Here is a 20,686-nt window from a genome sequence, read left to right on the forward strand (position 1 = left end):
GCGTTATCACAGCAGCGCACATGGGGGGGAGGAAGGAACGCAGGATGGGCCTCCTCGTCCTGGGTCGTTAAGCTGTTAAGAAATTAAAATGGACTATTTAAATCACGTTTTTATGTTAAAGGGAACCTGTCATCAACTTTATGCTGCCCATACCAACGTTAGAATAAAGTAGAGACAGGTGAGTTGATTTCAGTGGTCTGTCATTTAAAAGTTGAAAGTAAATGGTTGCTGAGAACCAACATCACAATCATTACAGACTGGGCCTGTAAAAGAGTCATGACCACCAGAGAAGAGTCCTGGTTATCCATAAATTCTTGCTCTCCCTGCCCACCTGCTGATGACTGACCGTCTTCTACCTAGTTTTCTCCCTTTCTCTCTAGAAGAGACCTGCCAACCATCAGCAGATGGGTGAGAGAGCAGGAGATTATGAATAACCAGGACTCTTCTCAGGTAGATGTGACTCTTTTCAAGGCCTGTGCTGCAATGATTATGATGCTGGTTCTCAGCAACCTCTTACTTTTAGCTCATGAGTGACACACCGCTGAAATCAGCATTTCTGTCACTATTTTATGCTGCCCTCGGTGAGATCAGCATAAAGTTCATGACAGGTTCCCTTTAAACATGTTTTTGACGTACATTGCGGGTTGTAAGGGAGCTAGGATCGTGTGCCAAATGTACGGCGCATGATTCATGAAATGCCCGCAACTTAATTACACTGGGGAGTGCAGCGCTGGCTCTGTAGAAATATTTTCAACATTATCACTGTTAAAGGGGGGACCATTAAATATAAAATGCAGATAACCCCTTAAAGGATCCCATTCACATTGATCTCGCCTACTTTGGTGGGAGGTACGTAATAAGTATGGATGGTATCCTGACTGTCCGATCTGATCTTTTGTTCTTGTTGGGAGGTAAGCTACCGCCAGAGGTGTCTGACAGCAGCCTATTACCTTCATAAGGGCATATTCACCAGAACGTTGTTCGGTTCCGCATCCGTTGCTGCGTTCCGTGGCCAATTTTAGATGATGTCCTATTCTTCTCAGTTTCGCGTACAAGAATAGACATTTCTATATTAGGCCGCCCGTTCCGCAAATTGCCGATCCACAATTTGCGGACTGCAGAACACGGCACGTTTGAGTGTATGAGCCCTAACATTGAGAAGACATGCATGCCCGGCAGCATGTAAGGGAGGGTTGAGAGGTATAGCTGTTGGCCAAGTGAGCATCTGGCTGATAATCTACGGTATAGGGCCACCTTTTAGATTGGGAGTGAAAAGGTGAAAAATGTTCCTTTCTTTAAAATCTGTAGAAGGGAATATAAGCAAGGTTGGTATTTGTGTGCCTGTTACTCATCCTCTTATACACAAACAAGTATGGAAATGATGATAGTCCGGAAGTCTAATACTCCAGCGTAAGGCCTCTTTCACACATCAGTGATTCACAAATGTGGTCTCCACGGACAGCACACATTTCTATTGGCTTTGTGTGTATTCACACATTTTTGGTTTTCCATGGACCATGGGTCCCTGGTGACACCATAGAAACGTGCCCAATTTCTGTCCATGATTATAGATCCCTCACGCACACTACAGTCTATGGGTCTGTGACAACCACGTACACTACAAGAGGCTATCTTCACCAGATAGATCTAATTACTATTCTGATGTGAAACTCCATGACCGTGACATAAATGTAACAAGCCGTGTTTGCTTGACGCATTATCTGACTGATACGGGAGCTTATGCCTGTGTCCCATTTGTCAACAGTTTTTTGTTTGTTTTTTGCCATTGTATTAGGGAACACTAAGGTTTCTGACACCACAAATGGTTTTCTTCTCCATTCTACTCTAACCCTTTGTGTTTCTCTTCCAGGGTCTCTGATTGAGCAGCTAACTGCAGAGAAATACGAGTGCATGGTGTGCTGTGAGGTGGTGCGAGTTATGGCTCCAGTGTGGAATTGTCAGAGCTGCTACCATGTTTTCCACCTGAACTGCATCAAAAAATGGGCCAGGTCTCCTGCATCACAAGCTGAAGGTCAGTGTCTTTTGGCTGCTTGAGCTCTGTAAGACTGGCGTATGCTTTGGTTTGGCACCAGCAAACCTTTTTTCTGTGTCTTTATAGGAAAGCTTGGTTTTTTGCGTGAAAGTAAAAATAAAAAAGTATACAGTGCAGTCATTTTTTGGGGATCTTAATACTTATACAGTGGGAATACTCCCAATGTGTTCCTCCGACGGAAGATAATGTGTGAACACAGCTTTAAAGGGGTTATCAAGCACCTGCATCTCCCAGAATGCATTGCAATTAGCTCTTGTTAACCTCTAACTCCCATGCATAGAAAACAGTCCCGCACATATATCTCCATATTGTCTGGCCTGCTTCTCTATGAGATCACTACACCAGCACTGAGTGGAAGGGAGCAGGGTAGATACTGAGCATGTCTGTCCACCACCGACTGCAGGAGAAGGATTAACAGCAGGGGGCGCTACCAGCAAGGAAACTCTTGCAGTAATTCTTCATTTAAAATGCTTTATTCATTGCATAGAAATACTTTTTGTGGTATAACCTCTTTAATGTTCATTATTGCTTAAAGGAGTTATCCAACCCCTATAATGACCCTCCCAATGCCTGGGCCCCCATATAGATTATACTTACCCCGGCACCCACGTCACTCCTGATCCCTGCCGAGCCTCCCTAGCAGCACCCCCAATGTTAGGGAGGCTCGTCCCTGTCGCGGCCTGCTATTGAAGGCTCGTCTCATCCCCATTTTTTATGCAGATTTGATGTGGTTTTGCCACAGAACTTCATTAGCTTACTTTCACACCTGCGTTAGGTGCGGATCCGTCTGGTATCTGCAGAGACGGATCCGCACCTATACTGCAAATGATTGTATCCGTTCAGAACGGATCCGTTTGCATTATAAAGAACAAAGTCAAAACTGATCCGTCCTGACTTACATTGAAAGTCAATGGGGGACGGATCCGTTTTCAGTTGCACCATATTGTGTCAGTGAAAACGGATCCACTCCCATTGACTTACATTGTAAGTCAGGACGGATCCGTTTGGCTCCGCATCGTCAGGCGGACACCAAAACGCTGCAAGCTGCGTTTTAGTGTCCGCCTCAAAAGCGGAACGGAGACCAAACGCAGCCAAATTGATGCATTCTGAACGGATCCTTATTCATTCAGAATGCATTGGGGCTGAACTGATCCGTTTTGGGCCGTTTGTGAGATCCCTGAAACGGATCTCACAAACGGAATTCAAAACGCCAGTGTGAAAGTAGCCTTAAAAGGGTGAAATCCAAACAAAAAATTCAAAAACAATTGACATGCAGCAGGTCAATTTCTGCACCTAAGAAGAAGAGCTGTGTCCGTGAGATCTGTCTGATCTGGTACTGTTTTATGCTGAAGTTTTTCTGTACGAGAATCTCATGTGCTGGCACCCTAAGGGTGACAGAAAAAGGCTGAGTCCTTCTTCACTTATTTTTTGTCACCACATGCCGTAAGCATGCTCTATACCTTGTAAAATACTAAGATAATTCCATGGAAGGTAATGTAGTACTTTGCCAGAGCGTGAGTATTTTCCTTCCTTGTATAGTGTTGTTATGGCAGCCCGGCTTGTCATGCTGAGCCATTGTCAGCAATGGAAAAAAGAAAGAAGTTGGGTTTGATATGGAGAAGATTTAAGTGTTGTACGCGTTATGAAAAGTTCCCCCAAAGATTTCCTTAGATTCATTACATTGTGATGCACTGTACTTCTCCATATTGCTGCATTGCACAAATCCTAGAACAAAAGAAGTGCGGCATATGGACTCTATGGCATAGCAGTCTGTAGTCTGTGAAGAGGTTTCAGACTAAAGACTGTAGCAGAGACATACATTATATTTGCAGAGTAGAGTCTTTTATATGGCCTTCGTTACCAGCTTGTACATTGGCGGCTGATGTTCTCAGGCGCCAGCTAAGCGCCGTGCATTATACTTTCATCTCTTATGAGTTGTCTTGTGCATTGCACCACAGGGGGATCTGCTGAATTATTAGTGGAACACGGCTGAAGAGCAGCCCTCAGCATGAGGAACAGAGGGATAAAGGCTTTTACATTGTGGCTAGCTGTATAGTGTCATTACTACACTGATAATTAGAGGACAGGAGGCTCATCCAGTGTACGGGAAGGTGACGTAGTTTGTGCATTGTATGTCAGAGAATCTATAAAATGGGATGAGACTTCAAAAATGATACTTTTACAAATTATTTTCTTGTTTAGTTCTGTATTTTAGTAGGTGGCTTAAAAGCATGAGTCAAAAGGTGGGGGCACAACTGTTAATACACATAGTACATGGCGACTTACAGTGTAAATGTTTGTAACAGCTTAATTGATGGCTTTTTTCTTTTTTTTTGTTTTCTGTACAGTGGGTACTTGTGGTTGTCCATATTATTAGAATATTTTATTATTTCTTTATGTACGCTTGGCATTTATACGTTTTTCCTGTTGCATGTAGTGGATTACAATGCAGTACTAAAGAGAATACATGTCTTTTACTTTTTCTTTCAGAAGAAAATAGTGGCTGGAGATGTCCCGCCTGTCAAAATGTCTCCTCCCGAGCTCCGAGCATCTACACCTGCTTTTGTAGTACGTCTTTGATGCCCAGTAATTTGCACGGTTGATTTTGTTTCTCATTAGTATAAACTTTTTTTTTTTCTGTTGCATTTTTAAGGTAAAGTCAACAACCCTGAATGGACTAGAAATGAAATTCCCCATAGTTGTGGTGAGCTTTGTGGAAAGAAACGCTCTGGCCTTGATTGTCCTCATATCTGCAACATGTAAGACCACCGTCTTCATATGTCCAGTTTATGTATAGCAGTGCTTCCTATTAAATAAAATGTCGGAGTTGGGATAGCACCCTTTACACATATAATAAGCCCCCAGTGAGATGTTGTCCATAAGCAATTAAAGAAGTGCAATGCGATCTGAAGGCACCATGTTATAGAGCAGGAGAAGGGGTTTTCCATGCTCCTGACATTAATGACCTCTCATCAGGATTGGTCATTAAGATCTGATCGGTGAGGGTCTAACACCCTGCACCTCCTCCAATCGGCTGGAAATAACACTGTGAACGGATCCGGAATAACAGCGCCGTTCAGTGTTGTTGCAGTGCATCTTCCATTCACGTCAGTGGCGTCTAAGCTGCAGTAGCGCACTGCTCTTTGTACGGAGCTGTGATTCCTTCTTCATTCAAGTTCTAGTTTCAGAGCTGGAGGCTGCAGGGAACAGGTGATGGGTGGAGGTGCGTGGTGTCGGACCCTCCCCAAATGAAGTAAGAACTTTCCGGTCAGAAGCCTGCAAAACCCCTTTAATATATATTTTTGTGAGAAAAGATTCAGTAAAAGTTGTAACTTTATACATTTCTATCTTTGTGTTTTGCAGCCCTGTGATTGGTACAGGGGGAGGGTTTATCCGTAACTGACAGCTATCTCTCTGTGTGTACGCAGTGCCATCAACCCCTCCCCCTGTACCGAAAGGCTGAGATATAAATGTATAAAATACAGGTTTCCTCAGCTCCCCCGCTCTATAACCTGCTGTTTTTAGATTGCACTGCATTTTGTGGTGGCTGGTCCTCTTTAAACCTTGTATTGATGAGAATGAAGCACTTTTGTCCACCCATAAAGGATATTGTAAGCAATCCTGTTTAGCTGACAGGCTCTCCTCACAGTGGTATTCAGGCCTTTACACCATAATATGGTTATGGGAACTATATGGTTCTATTTCCTAACAACCACTGTAATTTGTTAAGGGCTGAACCCAGATATAAGCTATTCTTTTACTACATATGAGTGGAACATTGGAGCATTTCCTTGCTCCGATGCTCCCCCATGCCTTGCGCTGCATCGCACAGCGCTCGATCTATTTGTTTACCGCGGGTGCCGTACCGGGCTTCTCTTCACTATGCTACGCAGAGACATCTGTCTCTCAGTCAGCCTGGTGACATCACTGGCACAGATGAGCGGTCTATAGCACTGCCCTAGGCTGTTTTGGAGGCAGGTACTATACTACTGTGCACAGTACCCACCTCCAGAACAGCCTCTGGCAGCGCTATAGACCGCTCATCGCCTCTGGCAGCGCTATAGACCGCTCATCTGTGCTAGTGATGTCACCAGGCTCACTGCTACAGTGATGTCTCCGACTAGCATAGCGAAGAGAAGCAGACCTTGCAATGCAGCGCAAGGTGAGGGGGAGCATCGGAGCAAGGAAATGCTCCACTCATATGTAGAAAAGAATAAACAATAGTTTATATCAGGGTTCAGCCCTGAACCCGGAAAACCCCTTTAAGCATAGTATAAATGAAATGATGTCCATAATAGGTCGTGAATCATACTTGAAGTGATACAGTCATAATTTCTGGCTCTATAAACTTTTAAAGGGGTTATCTAGGAATTGGATTGATGACCTATCTTCAGGATAGGCAATCGATACCAAATCAGCGGCTGTCCGACTCTGAGCACCCACACTGATCAGCTGTCTGACGGGACGCTGCAGTCACTGGAGCTCCATTGGGCACTGCGGCCTCCTCACAGCTTACCCACCACAGAGCCGTAAATTGTAGAGCGACTGAGCTGCATCCTGTAGATAGGCCATCAATATCAAATTCTCGGATAACCCCTTTAACACTATTAAATAGGTGCTGGAGAAACACATTCACACATCTCCCCACTAACTAAGCATTCCTAAGTAAATGACTTATTATTCGCCCAAGCAGCGTGTTGGTAAATCACCACGTGTCCACTTGGATTCCTTCATATGTATACCCCTCCCCTCTGCTCTCAATGGAAAGAACATGATGCAGGTGATGTGAATCAAGTAGGGCGGAAGTGTTTGATAGGGGTTACCCTACCCCTAATAAACTAGGGAAACTTCACACATGAAGGAACACGCTGCAGACGCATCACACATGGGTGTTTGGGTCGGTAGAATTTATTTTTTTCTCAGATAAAAATTCTCCCTTTGCAGAATTCATCCATGGGGCCAAAAGAAAAAACAAAACAAACTAAGGCTATTTCACACTTGCGTTAATTCTGGTAATGAGATCTGTAAGAGGATCTCTATAGCGGAATTAAACAGATCCATTTTGATTTTGTACATCAGGATGCATCCGTTCCATTAAGATGCGGTTATGTGAAATCAAAATGGAAAAAAACAGATCCGTCACCATTGACTTACATTGTTTTCATTGCCGGATCCGTAATTTTCCGTTTTTTTTATGACCGGACACAAACCCGCAGCTTGCAGCAGTTTTGTCTCTGCTCACAAAACGGAATGCTGCCGGAAGGGAAGACATCCTGATGCATCCCGAACGCATCTCTTTCCATTCAGAATTCATGAGGACCAAATGGAAAAGTTTTTCTCCGGTATTGAGATCCTCTGCCAGATCTCAATACCAGAAAACAACAACACAAGTGTGAAAGTAGCCTAATTCATCAGTGACAAAACACACATGCAGAAAAAGCTGATGCGTTTTAGGCTACTCTTGCGATTTCCCAGGTGACTCGCCCAAAACGCGTCAGCTTTTTTCTTTTTTTTTTTTTCCCTGTATGTGTGTTTTATAGCTGATGACATAAGGTTCCCGTTTAAGGATCCATGCTGTTCTGTATTAATTCTCTGATGTGACGATATCAGGACTCAACTGTTCTGAGTCACGCATGATGTCTGGGTGGAACCAGAACATGGCATTGTACTTGTGGCAGCTTGTCAATGGCGTCTCTGCTCCACATGTGCTTAGTTTCTCAGTTACGCTTGCTTTATGATAGGTAGGTTTGAACTTGTTTCTCCAGCGCCTGTTGAGCAGCGTTACAAGGGTAGGCGGCGGTTAAACTGGATGAAATGACTTGCTTTGTGGTTACACTACACGGCCCATAGGTGTGAAGTGAGACAGCCTTGTGCCCAGCTTCCATTCACATTAAGACAGATATGAAGAGGTGTGGTGCTCCTGAAGACCGTAGCTTAGTATAAAACATTGCACCTTAATACTGAACTGTATAAGACCAGTGCTGAACCTTTGTGGAGGCTTCACTGGGAGTTTCGTTGCCATGCTACTGACACATTGACCTGTCCTCAGGTGCACCAGCAGCAAGTATAGGAAATACCCAGGTACTTTCAGAAGTCAGTGCATAACAGCTGCTATGGTTCAGAGTCCGAACTGAATGTCTTTTAGAACCAAACAGCTTTGCTATAACTTTTATCTCTTTGTGTCACTTAGCTTGTGTCATCCTGGACCTTGCCCCTCATGTCCTGCCTTTGTGACAAAAACCTGTGAATGTGGAAGAACCAGGTAAGTGTGTAAATAAGAGGTCAAAGTACTCTCAGTACTCGCAGCTCTCTTTAGTGTTCTTGGAGCAATACTACTGCGCAGGGAATAAATCTATACATCCAGAATGTTTTCCTAGCCATGGTTTATAGCGGGAGCGCACAAGCAGTGAGCCACATAGTTGTGGCCCCTGTGCCATCTGATCGTACAGGCAGACATTTGTGGGGTTGCCCCTGCAGGACTGTAGTGAACGCTATTCCTTCCCGATGAGGAAAGCGCTCATTGGTTAAAGTGGGTATCTGGGAGTAAAATATTGATGACCTGTCATCAATATCTGATTGAGGAGGGGTGATCCCCCCGATCAGCTGTTTGAAGAGGCCACAGCACTCTGGCCTCTACCCAGGCAAGTGACATCATGTTCTTAAGTCACATGGGTAGGTGCAGCTCAGTCCCATTGAAGTGAATGGGCCCGGGCTGCAATACCAAGCGTGTACGGCGCTGTGCTCTGAGGACACGGCAGCACTCGCCAAGGCACCTCGGTCTCTTCAAACAGCTGATCGGTGGCAGTGCTGGAGTCGGACCCCCACCAATCAGATATTGATGACCTATCCTGAGGATACTTCCAGAAAATCCTTTTAATGTATCCTTCTATCACACAGATTCTTCCTGCCTCCTCCTTCAGAGCCCCTGATTTATTTGTCCCTCTCTGTGCCTTACATCTGGAAGACATTGCACCAGCCGCATGTTCCTTATTATAAACAGTGCCATCCAGCCTACCCCCACTGAAAAAAAAAAAAAGCCACAGAAAAAGTGTTTTGTGCATATGGCAAAGCTATGATTCAATTATCCGAAATTTTATTGCAGTCCTTTGAAGTTGCACAGTATAAAAATGCAGCTCTCAGAACAAAAAAAAGGTTGTGCACCCCCCTGGTTTATAGTGTTCACCTAAAGACCATATGGAGAATGTGTACATTTGTTTCCCTTGGCATCCTGATGGTGACATATGACGGTGTAATGAGTAATAGGAAAATGTAATTAACATTGTGCTGCTGAAAAATCTCCACTCTTTTTGTAAGATCTCTTCAGTAAATGGCTTATGTGAGACGACGTCTTTGGCTCCGAGACAGCTGCTTTCATATTGAAGCCGCTGCATATGGACTGAGGTTCTCATCGTAGGTCAAACCCTTTAAAACCATTTCCCAAAAATTGACTACAAAAACATTCTCTTGGATTACTGTAGTTTGCAATTAGCAAGGAGCTGGGTACCCGGCAACAGCATCATCAAATTACTGAATAAAAAAAATCTGAAATATGAAAATAATCGCATTCACGTACTAGTAAAATACTGATCCATTCAATAAGGCTTTGTCCACGTCTCCGTTAACGTAACTCCAGTAGTCTGTTACTGTATCGGGCACAGCTAGTCGCCTCTGAATCCCTGTTGACTTTAATGAGATTCGGCGGGTTTCCGGCATAAATGTCGGCTGTCTGGTGGTTACATATAGGTGCATGCAGCTTAAAGGGGCCCTCACTTCAGCAAGTGGCATTTTTTATGCAGAGAAAGTTAATACAAGGAACTTACTAATGTATTGTGATTGTCCATATATTGCTTCCTTTGCTGGCTGGTTTCATTTTTTCATCACATTATACACTGCTCGTTTCCATGGTTACAGACCACCCTGCAATCATTGGAGGTCGTGCTTGCATGCTATAGGAAAAAGCACTAGCCTATGTGCAGTACCACGGTCCTGGCCACCAGAGAGACTGGTGCTTTTTCCTTTAGTTTGCAAGCGCAACCACCACTGATGGATTGCAGGGTGGTCGTAACCATGGAAATGAGCAGTGTATAATGTGATGGAAATATTAATCCAATGGATAATAACAATACAGTGGAAAGTGGCTTGTATTAAAGGGGTTATCCAAGTTCTCAAACAGCCCCCATGTGCTGGGCCCATCACGGATAATATACTTACCCAGTTCCCGGTGCCCGCACTGCTGCTGCTTCTCCCTGTACACGGATGAAAACATCCAGTGTCGGGGGGAGCAGCCAAAGGCAGACGGGGGACAAGCCTCCCTAGCATCGCCGGTGACGCTAGGGAGGCTCGTCCCCGCCTGCCATTGGCTGCTTGCCCCCGTAGCCCCCCCGACACCGGATGTTTTCATCCGTGTACAGGGAGAAGCAGCAGCGGTGGTGCGGGGACCAGGAGCGGGGTAAGTATATTACCTGTGAGGGGCCCGGCACATGGAGGGGCTGTTTGAGAACTTGGATAACCCCTTTAACTTCCGCTACATAATGAATGCTATTTGCGGTCAACCATTTCCCGCCATGTTGAGACAGGAGCAGGAAGTGCAGCACAGCAGGAACCCTGGCACCATTGGGACATCCACAGTAGGAGGATCGATAAGCTGTTTAACCATTTTCAGGCCATGGGAGAGCTTGTGTATTGCGCTCGAATTCCCCTTTAAAACTGCTAACCCAATTTAGAAAACCCCATTCATATGTGGCAGAGTACCTCTGAATGGTTGCATGCTTTATTTTTCCATAAAGTTATCAATTATTGCTGCAGATTTCACCTTTCACAAAAAAGGATATAAAACCTGCAGCTTAACCAGTAGAATCTGCGCAAATCGACGGTAAAATCTACTTGTAAACATGCCTAATGTATGTGGACAGTGGCTCACATATCCAAAATACTCATTCTGGCCGTTTCTTTACCGGTTACAGAAACACGTTTTTAGTAAGGATTAAAACTAAAATTTTTTCCTGATTTTGCTTCCTAAGAATAACTCTTTGTTCTTTTTGCAGTCAGTCTGTTCGCTGTGGGCAATCCTCTACTATGCACTGTGCAAATGTTTGTGGAAATCCATTGAACTGTGGGGAGCACAACTGCAATCAGGTGTGCCATGCTGGGAAGTGCCAGCCTTGCCAGCAAATAATACATCAAGGTAGGAAATTCAGCTAAAAGTACTGACCTACACAACTGCTTATTAAACATTACACCTATATACATTGTTACTCATTTCTAATCTGCAGTCTTAACGTACACTGTCACTTTTTATGTAATCTCAAAAAAGCTTTCCTCCAGAAAGGTGTATTTCAATATTCATGGAAATTCTTATTATAATTTTATTTTTTTTTAATTTTTGGCTTATTTTAAATTTTGCCAGTAGTGTGTTTTTAAAAAGTTACATGCAAAATTATATATAATCAAAAAAGCAACATCTACAGAGGTTGTCTTACGAAAAAATATTCTACAGTTTTAAAACCAGCACCTGGATCTGAATACTTTTGTAATTGCATGTAATAAAAAAAATGTACCACTGAGTTATTCAATGACATCTATCCGTATAGCACCACCGGCTGTTTGCTTGTTTTCTTTTTAAAGTTGACCTTTCATGTTTTTTTTATTTTATAGATAAATACCTTTTACTTGCGGGGTACTTGCTGATGCTGCCACCCTGCCTGTTTTTTTCAAATATCGCTCTACGCCCCCCTGTAGTTTTCCCGCTCAATTTGTTAATACTGAGCATCGGTACAGGGAGGAGGAGACGCCAGGGCTTCTCAATGGGCGTCTCCTTCTCCATTGCTGTGCCGCGGTCCAATCACAGCGAAGAGCGTCACAGCCAGGGAGGAAAAAAAAGCTCATCTTATCCCTGGCTGTGACGCTCTCTGCGATTGGATCGCGGCACAGCCAGGGAGAAGGAGACGCCCATTTCGAAACCCTGGCGTCGTCTCCTCCCTGTACCATTGCTCAGTATTAGCATACTGAGCGTGAAAACTACAGGGGAACACAGCGGGGCGTAGAGCGATATTTGAAAAAAACAGGCAGGGTGGCAGCATCAGTAAGGAAAGGTTTTTAACTAAGCATAAAAATTAAAAAAAGATGAAAGGTAGGTCCTGTTTAACTCTTGCATTTTTTTTATTTATTAAAGACGACCTTTCATGGGATTATTTGTTAGAAAGTGGTATGCTTACCAGATATGGCAGCCCCTACAGATACCAGCGTTTTGTTTTTTTTCTAAAATACCCCTTTGTTCCGGCGCTGTGTTCCCTACTGTTTCTGGCGCCTCATATTTAAATTTAGAGTATCGGTACAGGGAGGAGGAGACTGCCTTCTCTCTTCCAGTCCGCTGGTGCTGTCTATGGCAAAGACCATAGATCGCAGCAGCGGACAGGAAGGGAAGGGAAACAGCACTGCGCGCAGCATCTTCTCATACCGCTGATCGACGAGGGTGCTGGGAAACACCTGCAGATCTGATATTCATGACCTATCCTGAGGATAGGTCATCAATAGTAAAAGCCTGGACAAACCCTTTAAATGTAATAATAATGTAATCCACTTTGGAATTTCCTGTGTAGAAATCCGCAGAGAAAATCTTGCATATTTGTCCTATGTGGACTTACCATAAAATCATCTCTCTCCATCGTGATTATTAAAACTGATACAGAGGGAGGACAGGAGAGACTGATGCTGTTCTTTTATCCTGATCAGTCTTAAAAATGCCTGATCACTCAGAAAAATGCATTGAAATGCCGGATCCGTCTTTCTGGTGTCATCCGGAAAACAGATCCGGCATTTATTTTTTTCACCTTTTTTTTTTTATCAGTCTGCGCATTAGCAGACCGGAAGGATGGATCTGACATTCCGGTATTTTGAATGCAGAATCCGGCACTAATACATTCCTATGGGAAAAAAATGCCGGATCCGGCATTCAGGCAAGTCTTCGGTTTTTTGGGCCGGAGACAAAACCGTAGCATGCTGCGGTTTTATCTTTTGCCTAATCAGTCAAAAAGACTGAACTGAAGACATCCTGATGCATTCTGAACGGAATGCTCTCTATTCAGAATGCATGGGGATTAAACTGATCAGTTATTTTCCGGTGCAGAGCCCCTAGGACGGAACTCTATGACGGAATAGAAAAACGCAAGTGTGAAAGTACCTGTGAATGTTATGACTCCCTCCATCAGTCTTTGCCTAGAAAAGGAGTGAAAAAATGAGCACTTGCTCATGTAATCACTAATCACTACTTCTGTACCTAAGTAGGCTGTTTATTAACACCACGATCCAGACGTTTATCTGTATCCGGATCACTAGATAAGTTAAGATTTATTTATTTCACTCACTCACTGATATAGCGTTGACCTATTCCATAGCGCTTTACAGACACTCTTATATTGCTCTAATGGAGCACACAATCTAAGTTCCTTATCAGTATGTCTTTGGAGCATAGGTGGAAACTGGAGTACTCTGAGAAACCTTGGGTAACCATGGGTGGGATTTGATCCTAGGACCCCAGTGCTAACCATTGAACCACCGTTGCAGGGACATGGACAGGGAGCTGATGAGCTTTCGTGCTTATACGCGCCCCCGAAGTCTCGGCCACCACTATAGTATGCAAGCACGGCCACCACTGCTGGATTACAGGATCTTCACAGCCCCTGTGTAACAATGGCAGTTGGCAGCCGCCAGCGTGCAGCACATCCTGCTATGTACCTCAGTCGAACTGCACACAAGGCTCCTCCTCTCTGCTGCAGGCTCCGGACCCGCTTTCCTGCACTGTCGCAGGCGGTGACAGCTTCAGTAGCACCTTGTAGGAGCCGCACGCATCCCGTTTCTTTAAGGGTTCCTGCACGCCCCTGATTCTGCCTTCACTCCAATCCCGGCCAGGCACCTCCTTTATAAGGGTGCTTCCCCCTTCCTGTGATGCCTGAGCAATATTGTAGTTTTCTACAGCGAAGGTTCCAGCTCGTTGTTCCTGTGTTGTTATCCTGCTTCCGACCTTAGCCTGTATCCTGACCTCGTCTCTGCCTGATCCTTCTGTACCTCGCTGCTCTAAAGTGTATGATTCGGATTGTCAACCACGCCTCTGTCTGCTGTTCAGCTTGTTACACCTGCTGCACCTGAGCTATTCAGCTCTGCTGTTCCAACAGCTCCAGCTCTGCTTAATCACTAACTCAGCTCTGCTTCATCTGACTCTGCTGCTGCGCTTCTTCCATCCAGCGACAGCTCGCTCCACCTGCCTGTATCCCCAGTGCTTGCCACTTAGCCAGGACCACCCTTGCGGTAGCGACCTGGTGTCTCCCCTGCAGCTAACACTAGCTTCTGCATCTTGGAGCGGGATAAAGGGCGAAAACCAGGGGAACACTTAGATTCCGCTCCCAAGTTTGTCCCAAAGCCAAACCAGTAAGTGGCACAGCGGGTCCACACCCGTTGAAGCGTTACCCCCTGGAAACAAAGAGGGAGATTTATCAAAACTGGTGCAAAGGAAAACTGGCTTAGTTGTCCCATAGCAACCAATCAGATTCCACCTTTCATTTTGCAAAGGAGCTCTGATAAATGAAAGGTGGGATCTGATTGGTTGCTTGGAGCAACTAAGACAGTTTTCCTTTGCACCAGTGTTGATAAATCTCCCCCAAAGAGTGTATAATGCGATTTAAAAAATGAATCTAGCCAGCAAAGGAAGCAATATGGACAATCACAATACATTAGTAAGAGCCTTGTATTAACTTTCTCTACATGATAAATACCATTTGCTGAATTATGACAACCCCTATAATGCCTCTGTATAATGCAACAGTTTTATATTTTTATAAACGTGTTACTATGGTAGCAGAACATTTGTCTAGCACACAATCCTTTTTACTCTGGATTATTGTGTCCAATTTATAACAGGAACATTTAGTTCCTCAAGTAGCAATTAAGAGTCTTCACTGCAGCTTTTTTTGACAATATATATCTGTCATTGGGCTTTTAGGGTCCATTCACATGTCCGTAGTGTATTGCAGATGCGCAATACACCCGGCCGGCACCCCAATAGAACTGTCTATTCTTGTCCGCAATTGCGGACAAGAATAGGACATGTTCTATTTTTTTTTCCGGAGCCGTGGACCGGAAGATCGGGGGCGCACTCTGGAAATGCGGATGAGGACAGCACACTGTGTGCTGTCAACATCCATTCCTGCCCCATAGAGAATGAATGGGTCCGCACCTGTTCCGCAGAATTGCGGAACGGATGCGGACCCATTCTACGGACGTGTGAATGGACCCTAGCTCTGAGTTTCAGGCTCATAAGGTAAAGATGTGGTCACAATGGAGGAGATTAAATTGCTTCACCAACTTGCATTTAGAAATAGGTTATCTTCATAATTCAAGCTGGTGCTGCGATCTGCTGGCTTCTCTAACCCCTGGCAGTCAGCTGGATGCATATTTCCCATCTGTTACAGATAGTCTCTCCATTCTGGTCCTTTGAGTTTGGAGTCTGGAATGGAGGATCCCCCTTTGTGACTTCACATGCGCCAATAGGGTACATGAATATCTTCAAAAGACGACCCTTTTAATTTTTTTCTACACCTTAGAACAGTGATGGCGAACCTTTTAGAGACCGAGAGCCCAACCCACTTATTTATAGCAAAGTGGCAATACGGCAATTTAGCCTGAATACTGAAAAATAATGGCCAAGTTAAGGTGTGGGAGAGTGACTTAACACAGGCCCCAGTAAAATGAAGGCTCTGTTGGCGCCCCCAAGTATTAATAAGCCCCCATTAGTGGACCCAGTATTAATAAGTCCCCCATTAGTGGCCCCCAGTAAAATGAATGTCCTCCATTAGTACCCCCCTAGTATTATTTTTCTTCCATTCCAGTATTAATAATGCCCCTATTAGAGGCCACAATGTTAATAATGCCCCCTTTCCCACTCTTCTTGTGCAAAGAAAAATACCTCACCTCATCCATTTGATTGTGCCGCAGTGACGAGACCTGCACTCCAGCTTGATGACGTTTCACAACATTGACTGGAAGCAGCAGGACCTGCGAAACGTCATCACTCTGGAGCGCAGGTCCTGTCCTGCACATCCAGTGAGCAGTTAGTGTTTAAATGGATGAGGGGGGGGGGGGCAATGGCTGTACTAATGAGCGCTCCACAATGGAAGCGCTCAGTAGTAGTAGTGCACAGGTGGCAACCCTACGCACAGCCCACACAGAGACGCTCTGAGCGCCCCCTGTGGCACGTGTGCCATAGGTTCGCCACCACTGCCTTAGAATTTATATGTAAATGAATCCTGTTTTATAAATGAAGAGTGTGGGAACTGTTTTTAGTCTCCTGAGATTTCAGTCCTCACCACGTCAAGCTGAATGAAAACACCGCTTCTGTCCTGGAGCACTGCTTGCCGCCTTCAGTTATACATTTGATTGATGGAGTTTATGAACTATTCCGTTCAATTGTTTAAGAAAAAGAAAAAAAAAATGGTATACTGCACAGTATTCGTCTCCGTGCGTTCCAACAGGTGATTCGTTTTTTTATTTTTCTATTTACATATGTACATGGGGGTTTGTTTGTTGTTTTTTGTTTTGTGGAGCAGGTAGTATTATTCAGTAGCATCGTTTTGAAGTAGTATGTAACCTCTTAAAACTCCATAAAATACAGTGCAATCTAGGCAGCATGTGATAGAGCAGGAGGAACTGAGCAGATTGATATATAGAGTTGTGGGAAAAGATTCAGTAAAACATATAGTTTCTACATTTATCTCTCTGCTATTTCTGAGTTAGGATTACTTCCATGAACAGCTCTCAGTACACGGGGAAGGTGTTATCACTGACTGACCGCTATCTGTGTATACCCAATTGGGGGACATTTATCAAGACTGGCATACCCATACTGCAGTCTTGATCTCCCTGCACTGGCATGAGATGCGCCTCATTTATTAAAGGAAGTGTGTCACCAAAATGTTATCTTTCTGTTAGAACCAGATAGTGACACACATCTTTTTTATCTAATCTGATTTTATTTTCTGAATTGCAGATTTGTTTTTTTTATTCTCTCCCCTGAACATTACTATGGGGGCTGCCATCTTGCCTGAGCTGTTCTTAACAACATGTAAACAGCATTAAAAATTGCTTTATGGCAGCCACATGGGCCATAGACACAATGGTCAGGAGGTGACCTCATTGACTTACATGAGAGAGTTTTCTAGGCATGCTCTGTGACCTATGGAGAGGTCATTGTACAGGGAGGGAGAAGATAAGCTTTCACAATCGCCTATCGTGAATGTTGATCCTGTCTTATCTATACACAGAGGAGATATCTCCTTATCATTACAGGCAAGTTTAGAATAACCTATAACTGCAGTAAATTGATCTGTACAGACCAAGAAGTGATGCCAATTATTTGGCTTAGTGGCTAGTGCAAAAACTGATTGATTTTATGGTTTTTATTTAAATATAGATATTGACATGGAAAATGAAAAATAACATCAAAAGTTCTTTAAAAATATGTTAAACATAAAAATGTGATTTAAAGAATAGGTCATTTCCTGATTACACATTCCCTTTAAGAGGCAGATGCTTCTTAATAAATGAGGCAAATTTCTGCCCTGCTGTGCACCAGAAGCCGAAGTCTACGGCAGCCAGAGACTGGACCAAACTTCAGCTATAACGTGCCATTTAGTAAATCCGGTTGGCCATACAAAGCCTAGCCCCCTCCGCTAAGCCCCACCCCTCTTTCTTACCACTTTAGAAAAGAAAGAAGCCTAAAAAGTCACAAATTATGGTGCACATATGGCATTTGCCATAATGTGTGACTTTTTTTTACTCCACAGCAGTGGCAATAGGGCATAGCAAAAATGTCCCTCATGGTTTCTTTTTTGTTCCAATAGGGGGATTTTATTTTTGAATTTTACTTCTAATAAATAATGCAGTAGAGTGTCTTTTTTTATCTTTGTTTTCTGCAGTCACTATTGATTGAAGCATCTAGGGCTAGGTTCACATCACCATCTTAAATTCTAGTATTCTGTTCCAGCATAAGAAAAGAATATCGGATTTCCAGAGCTGGTATGGGCACCGCTTATGCCTGATGGATCACATTCACTGTGATGGGGTTCTGGTGTGAGTACCAGTATTGTGTCCTGCAGAATGCTGGTATTCTAGTAGTGCCCTCATCATTACTATGCTATTTATTTAACAGCAGAATCCTAGAGCTGTAAATGTATGTTGAATGAAGCCACATGGTTAATGGCTGTCAGTGGCAGATCTAGGCAACAGTTTTGGCATCTATATACATCTGGCCATGTATCTGTCTATCTCATTTTGGAATGCTTAAAAAGCACTGATATAGTTGTGTGGTATGGAAAGTGTAATTGGACGGAGAGCTCTCACAATGATGTGCTTTCTGTATTTGTCCCCTGCTCAGCATGCTACTGTGGTGGCAGCTCTCGTGATGTGTCATGTGGGACAGACAAAGATAACTACGATGGCTTTGGAAACTTCTCCTGTCAAAAGCTCTGCGGCAAGTAAGTTTTAACATTCATGACCCCAATTGTTAGCTCATTTATTAACGTTTAAGGGGTTCTCTGAGTTACAGATGTTGATGATCTATCCTAAGAATAGGTCATCAATATCAGGCTGGTGGGGGTCCGACACCTCGCAACCCTGCCGTTCAGCTGTTTCGGGCTGTTGCGGCACTGTTGACTGTACAGTCTACATAGCTGTGTAGTGGCAGTGCCAGGGTGCTGCAACTCCGCTTCTATTCAAGTAAATGGGAGCTGCGTTTAAGTATGCCAGTATCTAAACTGTGTACGGATCCCCATATTTCCTCCATACACTGTTCGTTTCCGGCACCAGGGCAGCTCAAAACAGCTCAGTGGTGGGGTTGCTAGGTCTTGGACCCCCACCAATTTGGTATTGATGACCTATCCTGAAGATAGATCATCGATCTCTGTAGCCCCGCGAACCCCTTTAAACATTCCATTACCATGCTGGTAATGACATTGTAATGCTTATTACTGCTGTTTTCTATTGTTACCTTTAGGCTGTGGCTAGACGACGTGTTGAACGTCGGCTAATCTCAGAAAAGCTGTGCGGCTAAAATCATTTTTGCGCCTAGTCTGCAACTTATCACACAGCTATTCGAGAGCTGTGATCGGGATGTAAACACCCAGCTAAATATCAGAAAAGTCGCATGTTGCTTTAGCACACAGCTTGCATTGTGGTCTATAATGGCAGTCATGTGCGACTTGCGACCAAAAATCCAACATTGTGGGATTGTTTGTCATTGAGGTTGCGAGATGCTGCGACTACGATGTGACAATTGCAATCATTAGATGCGATCTTCATGTCTTAAGGTACATCACCTTGTAGCCCCAGCTCCATTTATTTTTCCCACAGGCTATAAATAAGCAATTTATGGAATGGCGCACAGCTACCACCAGCATTGGAGCAGTGGAAACACAGATTTATTAAAGGGGTTGTGCAGCAATATACTGTATGTTGATGACCTATCCTCAAGGTAGGTCATCATTATCTAATCTACAGGGGTCCGACAATCAGCACCACTGCCGATCCGCTGTCTGAAGAGGAGGCGGTTCTCCATGCAGGCGCTGCCTCTTCATTACACTGCCCGTCGTCTCAGAACTGAGTGTAATTACAAGTCCTTGCTCTATTCACTTGAATGGAGCAATTAATTGTTATTACACTATGCCACCGCTGCAAGGGAGACGACGTGTAGTGTAATGAAGAGGAAGCAGCACTCGTGGAGCGCCGCCTCTTCTTCAAACAGCTGATGGGCAGGGGTGGCGGATGTCAGGCCTTCACCTATCAGATCATCAATATTAAACCTCTGCACAACCCCTTTTATCCTGTCTTAAACCTAGACAATTTAGAACTAGACTAGATGCACCAAACTTATCACAACCATTCATGATGTAAGGTAAACCTATCTAGCTTAATGCCACCCCTTCATTAGCTTACTTTAGCTTTACCATTTTTGTGGCACCTTTTTTGGTGCCCCAAATACACGTATATGCAGATATATGGCCACAGTTTTGGCAAGGCATTATCATATCTTTTTATTTTTAGTGGAAGCTGCTAAAGCGGGAAAGGGGAGGTCGGCTCTAATCTATGCACAAGGCCATATCTGTATTTCAGTCTGCAAAAAATGTATCCGCAAAATAGCTTTCAAGTGCATTCTTTGTTTTCTCACTCCCATCAATAGAAAGGGCTAGTCTCAACTGCAGTGACGGACAAGAGTAGGACCTGCACTGGGATTTCTGGGCACACTGATCTGCAAGAAAAAAACAAAACAAATGTGTGTATGGCCCCTTATAAATGAATGTGTCAGTGTGCTATGCATGAAAAAGCGGGTAGCACACTGAAAAAATACAGTCATGTGCATGAGCCCTAATTCCAGTGACATTGGACTGAGTTGTTCAGTAACCACATGAAATGTAGTGAATATTGCTGCACGTATAGTGTTCAACCATAGAGGAGGGATGATTTTAAGATGTTCTTGTCGTCATAAAGTTTTTTTAAAAAAAATTTTATATGGCCATTTTTCAAAATAATTAACAGTAACCAATGATATGCCTTAAACTATTGATTCATCTTAAACCATGTATTAGACTG

The 20,686-nt window shown here is 43.9% G+C and overlaps 1 protein-coding gene across 2 annotated transcripts in view; it reads left to right on the forward strand.

The window, feature by feature from the left end:
• Nucleotides 1-20,686, forward strand: part of NFX1 (nuclear transcription factor, X-box binding 1) — a 128,569-nt gene that overhangs the window by 45,552 nt on the left and 62,331 nt on the right. For both annotated transcript variants that reach the window (XM_040431493.1, XM_040431494.1), the window contains exons 3-8: nt 1,871-2,032; nt 4,544-4,621; nt 4,707-4,812; nt 8,244-8,315; nt 11,098-11,237; nt 18,477-18,576. In XM_040431493.1, coding sequence (XP_040287427.1) covers nt 1,871-2,032; nt 4,544-4,621; nt 4,707-4,812; nt 8,244-8,315; nt 11,098-11,237; nt 18,477-18,576 — 658 coding nt within the window. The remainder of the gene's footprint in view (nt 1-1,870; nt 2,033-4,543; nt 4,622-4,706; nt 4,813-8,243; nt 8,316-11,097; nt 11,238-18,476; nt 18,577-20,686) is intronic.

The sequence above is a fragment of the Bufo bufo genome, chromosome 5 (assembly GCF_905171765.1).
Source record: "Bufo bufo chromosome 5, aBufBuf1.1, whole genome shotgun sequence".
NCBI lineage: Eukaryota > Metazoa > Chordata > Amphibia > Anura > Bufonidae > Bufo > Bufo bufo.